Source organism: Amaranthus tricolor, chromosome 16 (assembly GCF_026212465.1).
Source record: "Amaranthus tricolor cultivar Red isolate AtriRed21 chromosome 16, ASM2621246v1, whole genome shotgun sequence".
Lineage (NCBI taxonomy): Eukaryota > Viridiplantae > Streptophyta > Magnoliopsida > Caryophyllales > Amaranthaceae > Amaranthus > Amaranthus tricolor.
In genome coordinates, this window is record NC_080062.1 from 9,489,881 (window position 1) to 9,510,541 (window position 20,661).

At 27.0% G+C, this 20,661-nt stretch overlaps 1 protein-coding gene across 1 annotated transcript; it reads left to right on the top strand.

The window, feature by feature from the left end:
* Positions 1-18,074: 18,074 nt before the first annotated feature.
* LOC130802513 (uncharacterized) lies at positions 18,075-19,634 on the top strand. The gene has a single exon (XM_057666528.1). The coding sequence runs from the start codon at positions 18,075-18,077 to the stop codon at positions 19,632-19,634; it is 1,560 nt and encodes a 519-aa protein (XP_057522511.1).
* The last annotated feature ends 1,027 nt before the right edge of the window (positions 19,635-20,661 follow it).

Here is a 20,661-nt window from a genome sequence, read left to right on the forward strand (position 1 = left end):
ACATGATACCATTCATAACAATCTTAATTTGCAATATATATACTACCAACACAATACCAATAAGCCTCTTACGTTAGTTGGCATAATGCTTTCCAATCAATACCTATATGGCAATATATATGGAATCCCATATGACTTACTTATAGTTAATAGTAAATTAATCTAATTAGTATACAAATTAAAGTTGATTTTTGATAAAACACTATAAACACCTAAATAATTAAATATATTTTTTCTCTATAATTTATTAAATTTATTTATAATGTTCATACATGAATTTTTAAATTTATTTATAATGATTGAAGTACATTCAATATCTCTATAATCTTACAAAGATGTCAAAAATGGCAATTAGGACAATCTTACAAAGACAAGGGGCTATGTTTAATATTTCCTTAATAAGTAATGTGTTTACCAAAATGTTTTCATGTTATTAGCAAATTCCAAAGTTTTTGTAATGATTTTTATTGCCAAAGGTTTACTAATAATATGTGGTAAATGTTGACAAATATGAGAAAACATCTCTTGACTTTTATAGACAAACTACTAAATAATTTTGTCTTCTAATGATTGAATTTGTTTAATTGGCAGCTTTTCACTTGTGCAATAGAAAATGACAACGTGTCATGGAGATCAAACTTTTACATTTCCTAGTAAAAATTATATCCTTTTCTCTTGATTGATGCTAATTTTTTTTTTTCCAATTATTTGCTTATTCTAATTTTGACATGGATATCTTTCAGCAAACAAAACTAAAATAAGCAAATAATTGGGAAAAACAAATTAGAGAGCTTGGATCAATTCTTTACATTGTATTCTTCTTGCAAATTGGCACAAGAAAATCATAATACTATCAGGCATGTAGCTCAACCTATTGAGAATGTGTTCAGTCTTTTATTTTTAAATATGATTTATCTTAAAATGTCATCCAATATAAAAAATAATGGGTAAGAAGGGGCATTAATGAATCAACTATGTTATAATTCACGAGACTTTATCTTCAAGTTTTATATGATCCATATATCATGTATGTTATAAAACTCGAATGTCTTTTAGTAGAATTGATGAGTTAAACTATGTTTAATGAGTAGTTGATCATTTAGGATTATTTCCTAATGCAATCCAATACAATCTATCAAGAAAGCTTTTCTAACTCGATCCTTGTTAGATTTATGAAATGAGGAAAATCTATAAACAAAAACGGAGAAAAAAGTTAAATTCCGTACAAATTAAAATTAGATTCATTAATGAAACCAATTTGTAGGAATAGGAAAAATACTACTCACACTTATAAAATGATATAATTTATTTTCTTTTCAAGTTATCGATATGAGACAATCTGCCACGTGTATGACAACAAAAATACTTCAACCATTCCGACTCGCTTTGTTGGTATTTGGAAATCTTGATGCGGATACATTATTGTGCAGATCTCAAAAATGACAAATATTGAAAGATTTTGTGGCTTTCCTTTTGAAAATTGTCCCAAATACTAGTAATATTCTTGTTCTCTTTGTACTAAAATCTGTTGATATATGGACAAGCACTTTTCTGCTAAGTGGATCTTAATCCAACAAACTTGATGGTCGGCCCAGTGGTTTGCCCAACTGTAATGTCCGATTTCCGTACCAGTAAGTTTTTTATAAACAAATTCTTTATCAGCTGATCTTGGACGAAATAGCCTCATAATGAAACCGTTAATTTGGATCAGTCCAATTTCCACGTATAACAACCTGGATATTTTTTTAATTTTCTGAGTATTTTTCAATTTTGATCTTAAAGTTATTAATTTTGACCTTAATTGATACCTTTAAGGTCAAAATTGATAAATGTCCAAAAAATTGAAATGTTGTTACACGCGCGAATCGGACCGACCCAAATTAACAGTCTCATAATGAGACCGTCTCGTCCAAATTTTTGTGATTCTTTATTAAGACCGTCTCACCGTGAAACGTCTTAAACTGGCCCAATTTTAAATTTTTTAAAATTTAATGAGAAAAACTATATTTATCTAGCTAACTCCTATGTAAGTTTAACTTTGGGCTTCTTGCATGGGCAATCAATTTATTTATTTATTTCATCACTTTAGAATTATAAATAATCATTTTAAATTTGTAAATGTTAACAATGTAAAAGTGATTACTTTAAAACCGTAAATGATTATTTTGTGATGAATTTAATAAGATCCGAAATTAATGTTTTTTCATGTGAATAGATGTCAACTCAATTTCAAACTCTAAAATTTAAACTTTTTATTTTTTATTTAAGTACATAAATAAATAGAGGAGTATGTTGTTATACAAAACTAGAATTAGTTGATAAATTCAAACTAAATAACTCCCCTTGCTGATGTTGCTTACCACTATATAATTTGTGAACCATGTTCTATACATTATTTTCTTTGTGTCACCCACGTAATAAATATTGAACTTCTACAATTATATAGTAGAAATGCATTAGTTTAATATATATTAAATAAAGTAATAAATAGTTAATAAAAACTGAAAAATATCTGAAAAACCATCACATATAACTGAAGATAACCCCTCATCTTGATTAGTTACTATTACATTAGAAGTTTGAACACCTATAAATAAATCTCTGAATCTTTTCAACACCCAAGTGTACGAAACTGCCGCATCATCCCTCATTAGAAAGAATGTTAACAAGAAGTTAGAGAGATGTGGCTATTAAAAAAATTGAACTTTGCTTAGGTGTGGTTTTTAGAGAAAAGTTAAGAGATGTAAAAATCAAATGAGTTAATGTTATGTTGGAAATAATGATTGCGTTTGAAAATATAAATTTAATTCAAATTTCATATTTGACAGATAAAAAAAAATTAATTTGATTTGAGTCAAATTCACTATTGTAATATAGGTGGTTAAAAATAAGAGTTTGAAAATCACTTACCAAACGTTATCAATCTCAAATTCTTCATAAATAATTTTATAATTAAAATTACAATTTAAAATAAAATACATATTTATAAACACAAAAATTACATCACAATAAAAATAAAAATAATATCAATGAATACCAATGCTCATTAATATTGAATTGAAAAGCAAAAGAAAAGGCAAGGATCCACCAAAAAGCAAAAGAATAGAAAAAGAAATGTAGTCCTTTATCAGAGTCAGCAGGATCAAAATTGAAGATTACAATTAATTAATGGTTGGTGGTAATTTTTGTGGGGTTGGATTACTATTTAATTGATTTGAAGGAGTGGCCACTGGCCAGTGCAAATGGGGACAAGACTTACACCTCAAGTTATAATTTTTATTTAAAATATGTTAAATTTATAGATTTAACTTTTTTACATTTAACATTTACAAACTCCATATTCTCGCGATCAAAATTTAAAATATTATATTTTTTTTCTTTTACGCGTGATTTCATTTGACCTCCTAAAAATGGTGAAAAATCGAATGAGATATTTTAGATGAATAGAAGGGAGTGTTTATTTTAATTCATTTTAAATTGTGATATTAGAGGTTTTTTATCTAAATCATTTAAATTGAGTAAAATAGATTGGTAAAAGTATTTATTAGGATAATCATATAATTTTCGAATTAAATGTTTTAGATCATTTCAAAACTAAATTTTATGTAATTGTAATTTGATATATAAAATTAAGTTAAATGGAATTCGATTATAATATGAGATATTTTAAAGATAAAATGAAGAATTAAATGGCGGCGTCCAATATTATTCTAAAGAGGTAGATTTGAAATTAAAAAAAAAAGTGGAAAAGAATAAGAAGATCTGAGGAGAGTAGGAGTATGTCATTATTCTGTGATCAAATCACCAATTAAAGACGACTACTCTTACTGTGTAGTGTCCAATCCATCTCATATTAATTCATCTTTTTCTGCTTTTTCTTTTTTTCTTTTCTTACATTCCGGCAGCTTTTGGATATTTAAGGAGTATACTCTACTCAACTCTAATACTTCTATGCAGTTGGAAATGGTTGATGCTCCTCAGTCCCCACACATATTTTTTGTCCAATCACATTTTTCAATGTTTTTCAATGCATGCCCACCTCCTATTCTAATTTATCACCACACAATTCTTCTTATAATCTCATCATGGCTCACTCTTATGGAAAGGAAACACTTCTAGGTTCAGGTCCATAAACTCACGGATTAAAAGCGTTGACTTACATATACACTTGGTGAGGTTTATTTTTTCCCACAATTATATGATAGACTCACCAATATATATATATATGCAAGTCCACAACCCACTATTTTATCTATGTGAAATCTTATCTTACATGTGAAGTATTTTCAACAATATTTTATCATTAAAATAAATTTAAATATGACTTTTTTATGAATATACTTTTTATGAATATATTTTCAACAATATTTTATCTAATTTTTAGATAGATCCGGAGTACAGGCCCCCTCTTGCTCCCTTGTAGGGTCGGCTCTTAAAATAGAAGTGATCCATTAGAACAAAAATCATAAAATCAATATTTTATTATACTTAATGGTACACCATACTTTACAGAAGCTAGAATTTAAATTGAATTTTGATTATTTTTATCAAGTAAATTTAAGTAAGAAATTTAATACTTCCGCAAATTTAAGTTAAAAATACCTTTTAATATAACTGGAAATTATTGGTTAATTCGGTTCGTGATAGCCTTGGATGGAACGTGTGATAGTAATGAACTTTGTTCATTGTTTTTGTGTTCCTATATAGCTAAAGTCCACCAAATTTGCCCTATTTATAGCCTAAACTTGCTTGTTTGTACATTAATTTAGAATTTTCACTCTAAAAATAAAATTTTTATTAGGTTTTGAGAGATATATCGAAGATGAAATATATTTATATATGAAATCTTGTTAAATTCGTCTTGATGCATAGTTTTAAATATATAACTTTTATAATTTTTTATGATACATATTTAAATATATTAAAGCTTAAAATTTACATTGAAATAAATATAAATAATAAAATAAACAAGAAAAAGAAGCTTAAAAACAATAATTATGAAGGACTTTAAAAAAAAAATGTTTGAATGTGCTCAATTACAACTATAAGACGACAAATATGTGCAAATAATGTCACCTTCAAGCTTGGTCATTTTCATTTAAACTTTTTTTAAGTACATCATCATTAATAAATAATTTTAAATGCTAATCCGACCAAAGCATGCATTGTTAAAACAGAAATAAATCCTATAATCATCTCAAATCTCAGTGTTTCCATTATGCAAGCTTAATAATGCGATTTCTGTTAATGTGAATAATAACATATTTATATAAAAAATTTTAAAACAAAATATAACATAAAAATAATATAAAATATTTTGGTTTGTTGAATTGGTCATAAATCATAAATTTAATATTATATTAGATAATATAATTAAGACGTAGATAATTTAAATTTAAAATTAAAATTTATATATATTTGCCTTAACAAACCCATCACATTTGATCAAATAAATTACCCTAGAAATAGATTGAAATATGACTTAATTTAGTTCTATTTTGTTGGTTATATATGTTTCTTCAGTACTCCTAATTTTAGTCTCGGTATTTATTAATACATAGCATAAAATATTAAGATGTGTGCATGCAACATATGTTCTCCTCATACCTAGCGCTAAATATTCCACTTTAAAGGAAGATTAGTCGAGATTCGAACATGTGACTTCTTATTACGTTAGCTTCTAATACAGTATGAAAAAACCAATTCAATAAAAAATTTAAACTGATGATTAAAGCATCATGATATATTATATACTCTAACACCTATTACCAATGGCAATGAGCATATTGTTGATGGGGAGCCTCTTACTATTAACTCTTCGATTATTGGGAGGTTTTTTTAAGCATTGTCCATGCTCTAAAATCTTAATGAATAAAATGAAAGGAGAAAGCGAGGAGATGATAGATGTACGCTACTTAGTTGCTCTGAAGCACTAATAATAATACTGCTATTGCAGGTGGTAATTGATATGTTAGATTTATGATCATTGAATATATTGTCACAATTCAACAATTCCAAAGGTATTGTAATACTTTATGCAACCAAAACTTTTAGATACTGGTTAATGTTCATATATTTCACAACATTTGTTAACTTTTATGTAACATTTGTCTTTCAATATTTTTGTAATTTCTTAGGGTTGGGGGATAATAAAACAATACTTCTTGCAAGGGATTCTTGATTTGGAGGATTGCAAAATTTAGAAATTTTAGCCCATTTTTATTACTTCCTTATTCTAAAATACTCGTTACATTATGGTTATTCACATTATTTATCGTTTATGCTTATTTTATATATTGCGGCTAAAATATAATATAAAGTATAGGTAAGTGGGATCTTATTTAAATCGTCTAATCGCATACTTTCATAATATTAATTTTTTATAATTTTTTAAAATGCATAGTTTAATATATAAATGACCAAAATAACACATTGGTTTGCATTAAAAGTTAAATGTAGCAATTATAGTGGAACGGAAGCATTATTTAATATCCATTTCGTTTCTATTTAATGTTTTCATAAAAAAAATTCTTGAAAAGTAAGAAAAGTTGATTTTTTTAGATGTTAGAGATATTAATTTATTAAATAATAAAGTTGATGTTGAAAAGTGCTGATCACAACTATTAAAATTATAGAAAATAAAATTAGTAAAAAAATCAAGAACACAAATATTTAACAATGTTAAAATAAATTAAATAGAATCATCAGTAGAGTAAATCAGGATCATAAAAATTTTAAATATTTAAGTAGATGAGTTTATTTTAACATTTGATGAACTAAACGTGCATTATCCCTTTACTTATTCCCTCAACATATTATTCTAAATTCAAGTATGTCTTAGTAACAACATATTCACTCATACTTACTATATACTCTATGTCTCGTTTACTTTCTACACTCAAGTCAATATATTTTAAATTTTAATAGTATATCTCTTATTATATATAATTTATAAATAAAAAAAGTAATATTAATAAAATTATATTGATACGAATCAGATATAAGATTATGTTTCTTAAGTTTTAACTAATTAATTAAGAATAAAATACATATTAAAAATAAACTATAAATAGAATTCAAAAGGCAAGTGGGACACATACAGTGAATAGAATAGAATATTATAATAAGATGATCGATGCTAATACTTCCTCCATTCCAAATTACTTGTAACATTAAAAATATTGCATTATACATTTACAATCTTTAATTTGTGATTAGTTTTTAATCTATAAACTAAAATATAGTTAAATGGGACCTTGTTTGATTCATCTCAATGCATAGATTTTTAATATAATTTTTATTATACATAATTAAAAATATTAAAAACTAAATTAATCGATTAGAATGTATGAAAAATCAAATATTGCAAGTATATTTTAATTGATGAATTATTTCGTACTCTCTCCAATTCTTTTCAATTGTCCTATTTGGGTTGGGCACAAATATTAAGAAAGTGTAGGAGATCACCTTGAATAGTATATCCATGTGATGTAGTGGGTATTGGGAGGGTTAAATAGTATAGTTTAGGAAAAAAAAAGAGTGTTTTGGTGATTACATAAATAATATAAGGACAATTTAGTCTAAAAATTATTTTTTAAAATAGAAATGGGACAATTAAAGTAAATTATCGAAATAAGATAATGGAACAATTGAAAAGAATTATTACTTAGCTAGTGAATGGGAATCGTGTTGGATCCATAAATGCGTCCGGTCATGCACCAAATATTATAACTCAACAAAACCACAAAATTTTAAAAGGTTTAAAATTTGAATGGCTAATGGAGGTAGCAAAAATGCACTCATATAAAAGAAAATACTAGTAATCTTGGTTACGAAAGCACTCTTCACGTTTCTTAATAAGGACAAATTATCTAATATAATATTAAATTTAGAATCCATTATTAAATCATGATTTAAAATGTATTATATTGATTTATTTTTTATTTTGTTTTCTAATTTACTCTTTCAAATATATTATTGTTTTGTTAACGAAATACCTGGAATGTTCATTAGCTTTTACCTTAAAAAATTACTTATATCCATATAAAAAATGCACTTATATCATCTACGCACGTAACTCATATACTTCTTCCGCTCCATTATACATGTTATTTTCTATTTATTTCACAATCCAACACGTTATTTTAATTATTTATATATTGAGTTATGGAAAACTAAAAATTATAAAAATTAATATTGTGAAAATATACAATTAGTCGATTCAAACAAGATTTGTTTTGACTATAGTTTTTTTCCTTACACATTAACCGCAATATATAAAATAAGCTTGAATGATAAATAACACCTAAAATACTTGTGTCGCATGAATTATTTCGAAACATAGGTAGTATGTTACAACACATCCAAAAAATAGTCATTAATTGATTTGGTTTTTTAGTTGATCTACTTTATGTTGAGTATTTAGAGCATGTACCACACTACCCAAAGACTTAAGGCATAGACTACGCAAAGAAGTAATAACGGAGCCAAAAGGAGAGTGCTCGGATGAATTGCTCGTTCGAGCACTGTTGTGTTCGTCAAGCAGTTTGTTCAAAAAGCTTATGTTTGATGTTTTGAGCGTATGATTGTTCGAGCACTTAGAAAATTTCGCATCAGAACGTTTCTGGAAGTGATTTTGGCTCATGCTCGTTCGAGCACCTTAGAATAGTGCATTTGTTCATGAATCAAAACTTCATTTCATGGAATGTTGTGTTGTTTTGAACTAATGTTTTACTTAATTATGATCTGATAACCATCAGATATAATTAGTAAATTGATTTGGATGAATCATTGCTACTTAACTCTTTAAATAGGAATGGTTGCATGGTGATCAAACATACTTGAACATAATTTCTGATTCATCTTCCTCTCATTTTCTGGAAATATAAAAGAGAACATAAAAGAGAGTTATAAACTCTTTTATTGTTTTCAGATTTTATTCTCTACATAAGCACACAATCATTAGTTCAATCGTTTGTACTAATTGGTTGGAGTGATTGGTTGCATCTCATTGTGAATTTTCATTTTCATAACCCAAATACCTTTGTCAGAAAAATATCACAATAGGAAAGCTTGTAGTCGTCTTCAATCTATATTAAGGACGTTACCGTTGCAAACAAATCTTCTCTACGGTGTTGTTCAATTCGTGGTTCATTCAAGCAAGAAGTCCATTGCAAACACAAAGGAGACACTATGAACATCATCTTGTATTTGTAGTTTATTTTATGTGTTATTATTTGTAATACTTTAGTATAATGTTTCCCTAAGTCCTAGTTATATAAAAATATTAACAATAAATATTGACTTTAAAATGTAAGGGCAAAACGGGCACCATCTAGGGACCTAATTAAACTAAATTAGATATAATTGGTAATAACTTAAATTAAAATTAGATATAATTATATTTTTTGCTAAGTAATATGAATTATTAATGATCTTTAAATAATGGGCCTCATTAAGATTTTAATTTTTTTCTTTATTTTTTACTCTGGAGCGTAAAAATAAACGGGATGCCAATATACGATGAATTAGACACAATAATATCAAAATGATTGAAATTATTATTCTAAAACTAGCTTATAATCTAACCTAGCTCTTTAGCAATAAACAATGATTTAACTATAAGATGTACATTAAAGTGATTGATCAAATCAAAATGAAATTATCTTCAACAGCAATCTTATTAATCATGAGTCACACATTTTTAATTGATCAGATAAAAAAATCCCTATTTCATAACGTTATCGTCAAGTACTCAAGTTATGGACAAAATTTCATAGCTATATATAGAATACCCCCACTCACTATTGGTCCCTAAACAAGCCAAGGTTAAAATAAAACCATTATAACTTTTTTATAAGCAAAAATGACATTTAAGAATATACATATTATAAATACTTTATTAGTTATTTAATTTATTATCATATGAATTACATCTTACAAATGTTTGTTGATCAAATCTAAATTTACCGTTATCTACTTCATAATAATGTACTCTCTAGTCTCTTTCATTTTCAAAGCCATAGCATATAAGTCTTAGTCATCATTATTATCATTATTATATTTAGTGTATCTTATTACATAAACTATGATTATGATCTAGGAAGAAATATAAAATAACAAACTATACTCATAAAGGAGTATGCACTAAATAGTCTCAGTTTAAGAAAGAAAAGTAAAGCAATATAACACAAAACAAAAAACACGACAAGACATTGCAAGATAATGCTATTAACATGACCAAAGAAATATAAAAACAAACATAAAGGCCAAAACAATAAACAAAACATATTTTACATATGTGTATGTCACTATGCCTAGGTGAAAGGTCTAGGACACAAATACAACGTCTCCAAATAGTTTTATCTCTAGTTGAGTCCTCAGAGAAGTTTAACTCAAGACATTCCTAATTTGCTTTATCTGCGTTTTCTTAGGCTTACCACGACCTCTTTTTCCATGAACCGTGTGCTTCCTTTGCACAAGCCCAAACAACATCTTAAAATTAATAGTAAATTTAACAAATTTATTGAGATCATAATAGTTTTAAAAACTGAAAACTAAAAAGAAAAACCATTTTTTTTAATTTTATACTTTTAATAATTTAATTTTCAAAAAAATAAAAACTTAAAATCAAAAACAATAACGAACTTGCCTTAGATTTTTGATGTCATAGATCTTGTGGAAAAGTAAACTTTTCATATTGGAGCTATTTTAAAATTATACTATCATCCATTCACAAGGAAGAGGATGGATGATGATCAAAATAAAAGTCAATAGCTAAACATGTTTTAACCAAAGGTTAAAGTTAATTAAGACTTATAGCTCACTACTACTTTTCTCTAATCTACAATATTGGAGTATAACCTAAAAAATCTTATCTTATCTATCAAGCACAAACTTTAATTTAATTAGTAAATTAATTATTTTTTAAATTAATAATATTAAAAGTTGGATAGTGTTTTGTTATATAAAGTTGATCTTTGAAATACAAAGGATCCAAAACCACTAAGTTTTGTCTGCCAATAAAATCCAACTTCAATTGGCCAATCAAAGGTTGCCTCTACTCATTTCATACCTTTGAAGGAATGAACACATAATATAATGAATTTATCCCTTTTTCCACACATTATTATATGGTGGCAAAATCATTCATTTTTCTGATTGCTAAGATGATGACTAAGTATTGACTCATGTATTGATTGATTCTTCTTAAATTATTCTCCCCTGTTCATTTTAATTCAGTTATTTTGATTCTTTCTACTCGAGAGATATTTTTATTTTTGATTGGTAACCCACCATTTTCTATTCTCATCTACCCATTAGTTGTCATATTTTTCATCTTTAACCTATTACTTTTTGAGTTACTCTTTTAAGAGATCACCTTTTAATAAAACGAAGTTTATATGCTAATAATTATATTAGTTAGCTTTCAGCCCATATAAAGAGAGCGTCTCAAGTAGAGACCGTCTCACACCAGAATTTGTTACTTTTAACATTCTCTTCACTAATTCTAACATTTATTTCACTAGAAGACAATAAATAATATAGAAATTCTAGAATTTGTGGCAATTACAAATGTGTAGCTTTATATGGAAATTTGTTGGTGGTGAGTTGAAAAATAAGGATCAAAATAAAGTGATGAAATATTCTTTTAGTTGACCATATTTGACAACTCATACGATGTTAATTTTCAAAGGAATAGTAATAGGGTTTTGATGTTTTGACATGATGCATATTTACTATTAATACATAGCTTTTGTTAATAATATCACATGTTACCAACCACCAAAAAGTTTTGCAAGCTAATTCCCTTAACATGTACTCTTTGCTTTCCACCACTATGATGCATTGTCTTGTTCACATAACTCACTATTAGTGTCCAATTGCCATGCCTAAATAGACGGAAATTCAAGCATTTTGCTCTATTTTGATGGTCGTACAAATATGGGGACATCCATCAACGTGAAAGGTGGCCAAATTTAAATTCGTTATTGGTCAGAAATGATTGTATAAATATAATACAGATATTGAATGAACATATAATAAATTAGGGGTTGTTAATTCGAATATGAGTTTAATATGATTGGTGCTTATTTAATCCAATAAAAAGTGAGTCGAGTCAACTCAATTCACAAGTAACTTATCCTAAACTTCTATTTGGAAATCAATAACAAAACTCAAACTAACGAATCTAACAAAAAAATTTCCATGCAAACTATTAATAAATCAGTATAGTGAGTTAAAATAGTCAGATATTTAAAAATTATAGAGAGATTATAGGGAATAAAAGTGAGAATCATATTCAAAAATTAAAAATAAAGCAAATTTATTAAAATAATCTAAAATAAAAATTAAGACAAATTAAATAATATGTAATACAGATTTCAAAAGCAATATATATATAGGCATATAGCCACCAACAATAAATAATTTATGATGTAATGAATGAGGAGTAATTAGTACTGGTACTAGGAGTAATTACAAATTAACATTATTTTTTCATTTTAGTTTATTCTATTTAATTTGCATATATTTTTAATGTCACTCTATTTTTTCGGATTTCATTGGCAAAATTACTCTTTCTCTATCTCAACTCTCAATGACTTATTTATACTATTCACTTGTAATTTTTTATGATTTTCAAACTATTTTCGTTTTTCAACAAAAAAAATAAAAAGCGTTAATTCTTAGAAATAGAGGGAGCATAAAGCTAGCAATGCACTAGCAAGTGCTATAGCCTATAGCCATTAAAATATGTAATTAAGGGACAACTGAAACATCTAAATTGATAAATATAGAATAATTCAATTTTTTTTTTGATTTTCCTATAATAATTCTACCTATTGATTAATCATGAATAATCCCAATTTTATGGGGTAATTGCCTAGAGTAAGTTTGAGTAACCCGATGATCTCTGCTATAGTACGTAATTCACTAAAAAAAAAAAAGTAAATTAAAAATTAATTTAAAGTTAGAGAAAAATTTTGAAAATTCACATAAATATTTCTGAATGATTAAAAAATGAGAATTTTTTTAAAAAAAAATTCACATCTTTTTGGACATTTTATTTTAATTTATTTTTGTTTTAAAAAAACTAAAACCTGCTATAACAAGTCATTGGGTTACCGGGTTTACTTTAGGAATATACCCTCTAAAGTTGGGATTATTTATGGTTAATCAATAGGTAAGATTTTTATAGGAAAATTATGAAAATATTAAATTATTGTAGATAATTTTTCCTGTAATTTATAAACTTAGATTATTCTAAATAATTTTTCCTCAATGCAAAACTAGTCACAGGAAATACATTATTGTTGAATCTTGCTATGATTATCAATGTTGTTCTATATCATTACTCTATTCCTTTCTTAAATTTATTGTTTATATTAGTGGAACATCTAAACTAGAGTATCATAATCATAATAAAAAAAATTAATAACAACCCATGATAAGTATGACAAGTTAGAAAAATTAAACAAGATTTTAAAAGACATAAAAATATGACATTTATAATATAATATAAAAATTAATATTTAAATTTATATACGTTATATTCTATATTTATCATATTTCCACAAATATATAAGGATGGACTAGCTGATCGAGTAGGATTCACCTTTTTATTTTAGTGTTGTGTAATTTCGGTTTACATAACTAACACATTACGTAAAGGAGTTTTGATCAGTATTTATCATTTATTTATAATTAGTATAAAAGATATCTCAAATAATTTGAATTATGAAATAATATAAGTATTTTCTGAAATTAAATGATTTAACCTGATTTAGTAATGAATAAGATTTGAGAATGATGTAGTAGAAGCTAAGCATAATAAGAAAATAAGATACGATGGATATTGGATTGGAGTACATAAAAAATGAAACAAAAACATGGTGGCGCATGCAGGAGGCCACATTATTTTGTCCTTTAGCCTTCCTTCCTTTTATCTCTCATCTATCATTTACTATATTTCCCTTTTTCATAGTTTGAGATTCCTTCATCTTTAATAATAATAGTAATATATTTAATTTAAAACCCTAATCAAAATAATATATTTAATTTAATTCAATTTAAAATTATTTTTCATATTTAATTGAAATATTTCATTTACTTTTTAAATACTATTAGCAGCTCACCCTTACTTTGTATTTTTAAAACAAAGTTAAGTGAAATCTTATTTCATTCGTTTTAATGCATCATGATTTATTAATTATACTCCCTTTAATTCACACTAATTGTCCCATATAGTTTTTGTATTATGTACTAGGCACTAATTTAATCCTAAATATCCCTAATTGTACATAATTAAAAATTATAAAAATTTAATATTACTAAAATTTACATTAAAATGAATCAAACAATATCCCACTTGACTATAATTTTGACATTTGGAATAGAGATGAACTACAAATTATAACGATCGATTAATAGTATCAAAAAATCAAATGAAACATTTGCTCTTAATTAGTGAGAGTATTTTTCATGATTTTTTTTTGTTATGTATAATAAAATACACTTTTATTAGATATTAAATAAGTCTATTGAATAGTGTTTGAAAACTAAATATAACACTTACACCGAATAAGAAAGAGTATAAAAAAATAAAAATTAAAAAATAAAAAGCAAGCAAGCAAGCAAACAATGGATTCACTTTTTCACTTACGCGTGACAATCAATTTTGCCCTTTGTCTTTTGAGTTGTTGCTAGAGTGGTCCTTACTCAATAATCTTACAATTATGTTATTTCCTATTTATGTTTTTTTCCATTGTACTAAGTCAACTAACTATTTTTTTTTATCTAAAATAAATTATTTATTTCATAAGTCCTTTACTTATATTTGCCAATTGTATTCCCACCTATTTATAGCCTAATTTTAGAAAATTAAAAGTCATAAAATTATTCAATAATATATATGTATATATATTGGTAGGAGTACTTTTAAATCTATAAATATACATTTTCAGAGGAGGATACATATAATGGGAGAAATCGTTTAACAATAATTAAAAAATTGATTTACTTAAGGTGGATGAAAAATAAATTTAATTATTAATCTTTAATTTTCATTGAAAAATCCATAATAATATACATAACATTGAATAAGGTCAATAAAACACCCATGTTTTATTTTAGAACCATAATTTTCTTTACAAATCCAAATTGGCTTAAATTAAACATTTTGTACATCAAAATTTTTTATTTTAATTAGTGACAATTCACCTTATTATTTCAAATTTTGTAACCAATCCATAGTTTAAATTAAAATTCTTTATTTATAATTTTATAATTAAATTTATAAATAAAAATAAATTAATTATTTTCAAAGAGAACTTTATACAAACACAACCTTATAGATAGGATAGGAGTATGGGAGTAATATTAAAGCACAAACACTGCTTGAGAGTGCGAGGTTACAAGTCACGCCATTTACAAGTTAGTGACAAGTGGTTTGCACAATTTGATTGCTTATTTTCTAAGACAAACTCACTACGAGATTGTCATATGCATGTTGATTGCCATAAACCTAATTAACAAAAATCTATTTACTCTACTACTCCCTAAATAATGTTTACCACAATTATAAAAAGCTAAATTTTATAGATATTAAAAGTATTATTTTATTTTATTAAAAATATAGACTCAAAACTTATTTTGAAAACGTAAAACATAATAAAGTGAACAAATAAAAACAACGTACAAATCTAATAAAAGACCCAACTAACATTTACTTAAAGAATATATAAATTCTTGTGAGAGACCGCCTCTTTGATAGACCATTTCTAATCGGACCGGTCTATTATATATATTTTTAAATATTATAAGTAGGCATTAAGAATGAAGTAAGTAGACATTTAAGATATTAAAATTAGACATTAAGAAAACGATAAGTAAGTATTAAGGATAATGTAAGTAGACATTAAGAATACGATAAGTAGACATTAATCTCAATGGTTTGGGCTTTAAATACGTTTCTCCAAGAAACGGTTTCTCAAAAGACTAGCCGAAAAGAATATCAGTAGTTAATAAGGGAAGTATTTTGTGCTTGAGTACTTGATTTTTACCGAAGGCATTTTGAGTATTTCACATGACTAGTGTTTCTTGTTAGCAAGCGTACTCGTCTTATTTTTTGAGTTGATGAGATAGTATTGGTAGTGTTAGTGTATTGTGCTTGAATTTTTTGCTTAAATCATATATTATAAAGAAAAATATTTTATTATTATTAGTTTTTAAAGAAACAGAGAAAGAGTTGACGATTATAAAATTTTTTCTTGTTATAGACCACTTGATGAATTTTTTATTTTAAATTGTCTATAACTTTGAATGTTAAATTTTTTTATCGAAACTAAATTTTAAAGGTAGTTTTCCATAATAATGTGTTTATTTAGTATTCTCACAAATGAAGTATTTTAAAGGTAGTTATTAACAAAAATTTTGATAAAATTCTCATTAGATAGTTTTTCTCAAATTTTTTTATTGTATAATTTTTGAAAAAATAAATTCATTAGCAGGCTTTTTGACAATCTTTTTAAGAACTAATTAAGAAGAAATTAAAAAATAAAGATAAAAAAACTGTTAAAATTGAAAAATATATAAATTAATAGAATATTTTAATAAAGTGTTAAAAACATAAAAAAATCAAATTTTATCTCGATTAAAAAATAAAAATCATTTTTCAGATAAAGTTATGAATTCGATTTGTGCATACACTTCATTTCAGTGAATCAGCAAAGGATGGTCACTGAAAAAATAATAAAAAAAAGCCTCAAAAATAGCAAAATAACTGGACACTTCAGTCCAAACTGTCGGAAGTACCAAGACCAATTTCAGAAAAAGCAAACATCTCCATTCTCTACCCCACCTCGCCTGGCCCACCACACTCAACATTAAAAACTAGAAATATTTAAATCAGACCCGATAATCTAATAGTGACCCGACTTTTTAGCCGAACTCGATTTGATTTGCCATTAGAATGAATTTATAATTATGTAAAAACAATTTAGACATAAAATCAGATTTTGAACCGATCTAAAAACCTATTTCGAAATTGACCTGATCCCTCAAATAAGCACCGCTACCTAACAACACTAATAATAATGTCAAAGTTTTAATTAAATACGATTGAAATTGATTATATAACGATCAATACATTAATTTCAATAATCAAAAATTAAAATAACAACTTGCTTTGTATGATATAACCTCTCGTCATGAGAAAAGGCCTTATAAGTTATAAATTATAATATTTTTTTTTAATTATCACTTCAAAATTTTAGAAAATTTGGACGAGATCTTCGTAAGTTAAGATGAAGTGTGAGCCGGCCTATTTCACGCGCGAGTTTTAACATTTTAATTTTCTGGGCATTTATCAATTTTGACCTCAAAGTTATCAAATTTCAAAATTGATACTTTAAAGTCAAAATTGATACCTTTAAGATCAAAGTTTAAAATGCTTAGAAAATGAAGAAAACGCCCAAGTTGTTACACGCGCGAATTATATCGACTCAAATTGACGGTCTCATTATAAAGCCGTCTCGTCTAAAATCAACCGTTAAATTTAAGTTATCAATTTATACATAAAATATACACCAACCAATTCAATAGCACATACTTCCTCCGTTCTGATTTAAATGCTACATTAGGTTTGGCACAAATATTAAGAATGCTGAACACCTACTTCATAGGCTACTGTTGAGTTTATAAGATTTGATGTTTTTGTTGTTGTTAATTTTAAAAGAAAAAGGAAAAATAGTTAAGATTAGGTAATATTTTGCAGATTAATTTACATGTCAGTTTCATTTCCCCCCAAAAAATATTTTCCCACCCAAATAATTCCCTCCAATATTACAAATTATCAGCAAAAGTTAAAATTTTTACACAAAAGTCAGCATTAACACATTTCATCTTCTATAAATAGATCAAATTCTTCTATAGTCAGCATTAAAATTTTCAACACTTCTTCATTTCAATTTCTTCATCTGTTGTCCTCCCCTTTTAAAAAGTTCATAAGAATTTGGATCCAAACCTATTTCTTTCATCAACTCTACAAAACCAACAACAAGCAATCAAAACAACAAATGGCTGAGGTTCAAATTCAAGAAGAGGAATTCATTAATCCTGATATTGAGGTATTTATTTCTTTTTTTGAAAACCTTAATATAGATTGTGAATATGACATTTATAATGAGTACACAAGTGAGAATTATGGAAACATCGATGTCAGTTTGAGTTTGGAGGAACCCATAAGCCATGGTCAAACATTAACACATGAAGAAACAGAAACAGAAACATTAAGACAGCAACCAGTAGGTAGTAAGAGGGAACTACCAGTTGAGACCAGAAAGTTAATTGTACAACAGTTAACTAGTTTGTCCACAGAATCAGATAGACGTTTGCCACGGGGTACAATTAAAACAATTGCAATGCAACATAACACATCTAGGTGGACAATATCAAGGCTGTGGGAATCAGCCAAAACATCAATGCAAAATGGCATTTTAATTGATGTTAATAGTAGAAAAAGGGGAAGAGTTGGTAGGAAACCAAAAGTTTTTGACATGAATTTGCTGAATGCTGTTCCGATTGAAAAGAGAACCACAATTAGAGCAATGGCCTCTGCATTAGGCATTGGTCATTCACAAGTTTATAGAATGATGAAATCCGATATTATTAGAGCACATACGAATTCTATTAAACCAAAACTTTCTCATGACCACAAAATGAGAAGAGTCAACTTCATTTTATCCCAAGTAATACCACCCACTGTAGACAACATACCAAAATTCTCACTTATGTATAATGTTGTGCACATAGATGAAAAATGGTTCTACATGAGTAGGGCAACACAAAGGTATTACTTATTTCCTTGGGAAGAGGAGGAACCATATAGATGTGTGCAAAATAAAAATTTCATAGGCAAAGTGATGTTTATAGCAGCTATTGCAAGACCTCACATTAATGCTACAGGTGAAGTGTTGTGGGATGGGAAAATAGGAATTTTTCCGTTTACAGAAACTCATTATGCAGTGAGGAGGTCAGAAAACAGACCAGCGGGTACAGCAACATTACGAGCAATAACAAGAGTTACACGCGACATTCTACGAGACAAACTAATCACTGAAGTGCTACCAGCTATAAGATCAAAATGGCCAGCAAATGGGGTGAAAGATATATGGATTCAACAAGATAACGCCAAGCCACATATTTTAATAAATGATCATGCATTCAATGAAGAAGCAAAGAAAGACGGATTTAACATAAGACTTGTTTGTCAACCAGCCTCTAGTCCAGATATGAACATCTTGGACTTGGGATTGTTTAGTGCTTTGCAATCAATTCAATTCAAGTCATTCCCCAAAGACCTCAATGATCTGATAAAGGCAGTCAATGATGCATATGACACTTTTGAACCAAAGCTTTTAAACTACACTTGGATACAGTATCAACTGTGCATGATAGAGGTACTAAAAGCTAAAGGCGGTAATAACTATAAGAATCCACACATTGGAAAACAAAGACTGGACAGGCTGGGTATGCTGCCCAGGCAATTAGAAATTCCACAAGAACTAATTGATGCAGCACGACAATTTTTATCTCATGGTATAATTAATCTCAATGATCTTCCGCAAGATGATTGAAATTAATTATCAATATGTAGACATTTTGTAAAGAAAACAGTATGTATGACAACATTTTGTAAGTATACAATTATGCATACCTCTCCATTTAGTCATTGAGGTAGTTATGTCACAAAAAAAAACTAAGCAAGTTAAACATCATTCATCATTCCAATTTTCACTTGTGTACGTTTATTTAACTCTCAGATTTAACGATTAATCATCATTTGAAATTGTGCAAATGTAGGTATCTCAGCCTCATCTTAGTGCTTGAACCGGCAATAAGACAAAACACATTAACCATGTGTTAATATCTACTGCTCATGATTTAACTCTAAGGTGGCAATGAAACACACTACTATCTACACATTTCATCAAGCAAATAACAATCATCATTGAGACATTAACAAAAAAAACATTTTCAATAAATATAAACATCATGAATAATATCAAAAATAAGTTAGAATGCTCATGAGTTAAGACCACAAATTGTCGTCTTGCGTGGCCTCTTTTGCTTAGGTTGCACCTTATCGATTAATGCATAATCCTCCTCATCTGGTAAACCGTAGTACCAAGGTGGGGGTTCTTGATCAGGATCTTCAACACAATTTAATTGCCAACATTTCAAATAATAATGATCGTACCACGAACCAAAGACATTATCGTATTTTTTACATTCTCTTTGGGATTCAGTTAAAGAGTCGCACGCTTTTTCCTTTGTGTCCATCTCCTTAATAATCTTATGTAGCAACAAAAATATAACAGAGGAAGTACACATAATAAAAATCTTATCATTAGTAATAGACATTAAAAAAAATAGAATCAAATTCAGAATCAAATCAAAGTTTAAAAATATCAAAACAAAACATAATCAAATGAAGAATCAAATCAAAGTTTAAAAATATCAAAAATAACAGAATCCAAATCATAATCAAATTAAAGTAAACATGAGAAAACAAAAAAAGAGATCAGATCCAACACTAAATAAATCGAAATAAGAACAAGATCATACAACATCATATTTTAAACCAGATCTGGTGAAGGACTA

Excerpts from the sequence above, each read along its gene's own strand:
- LOC130802513 (XM_057666528.1), top strand. The coding sequence starts at position 18,075 with ATGGCTGAGGTTCAAATTCAAGAAGAGGAATTCATTAATCCTGATATT.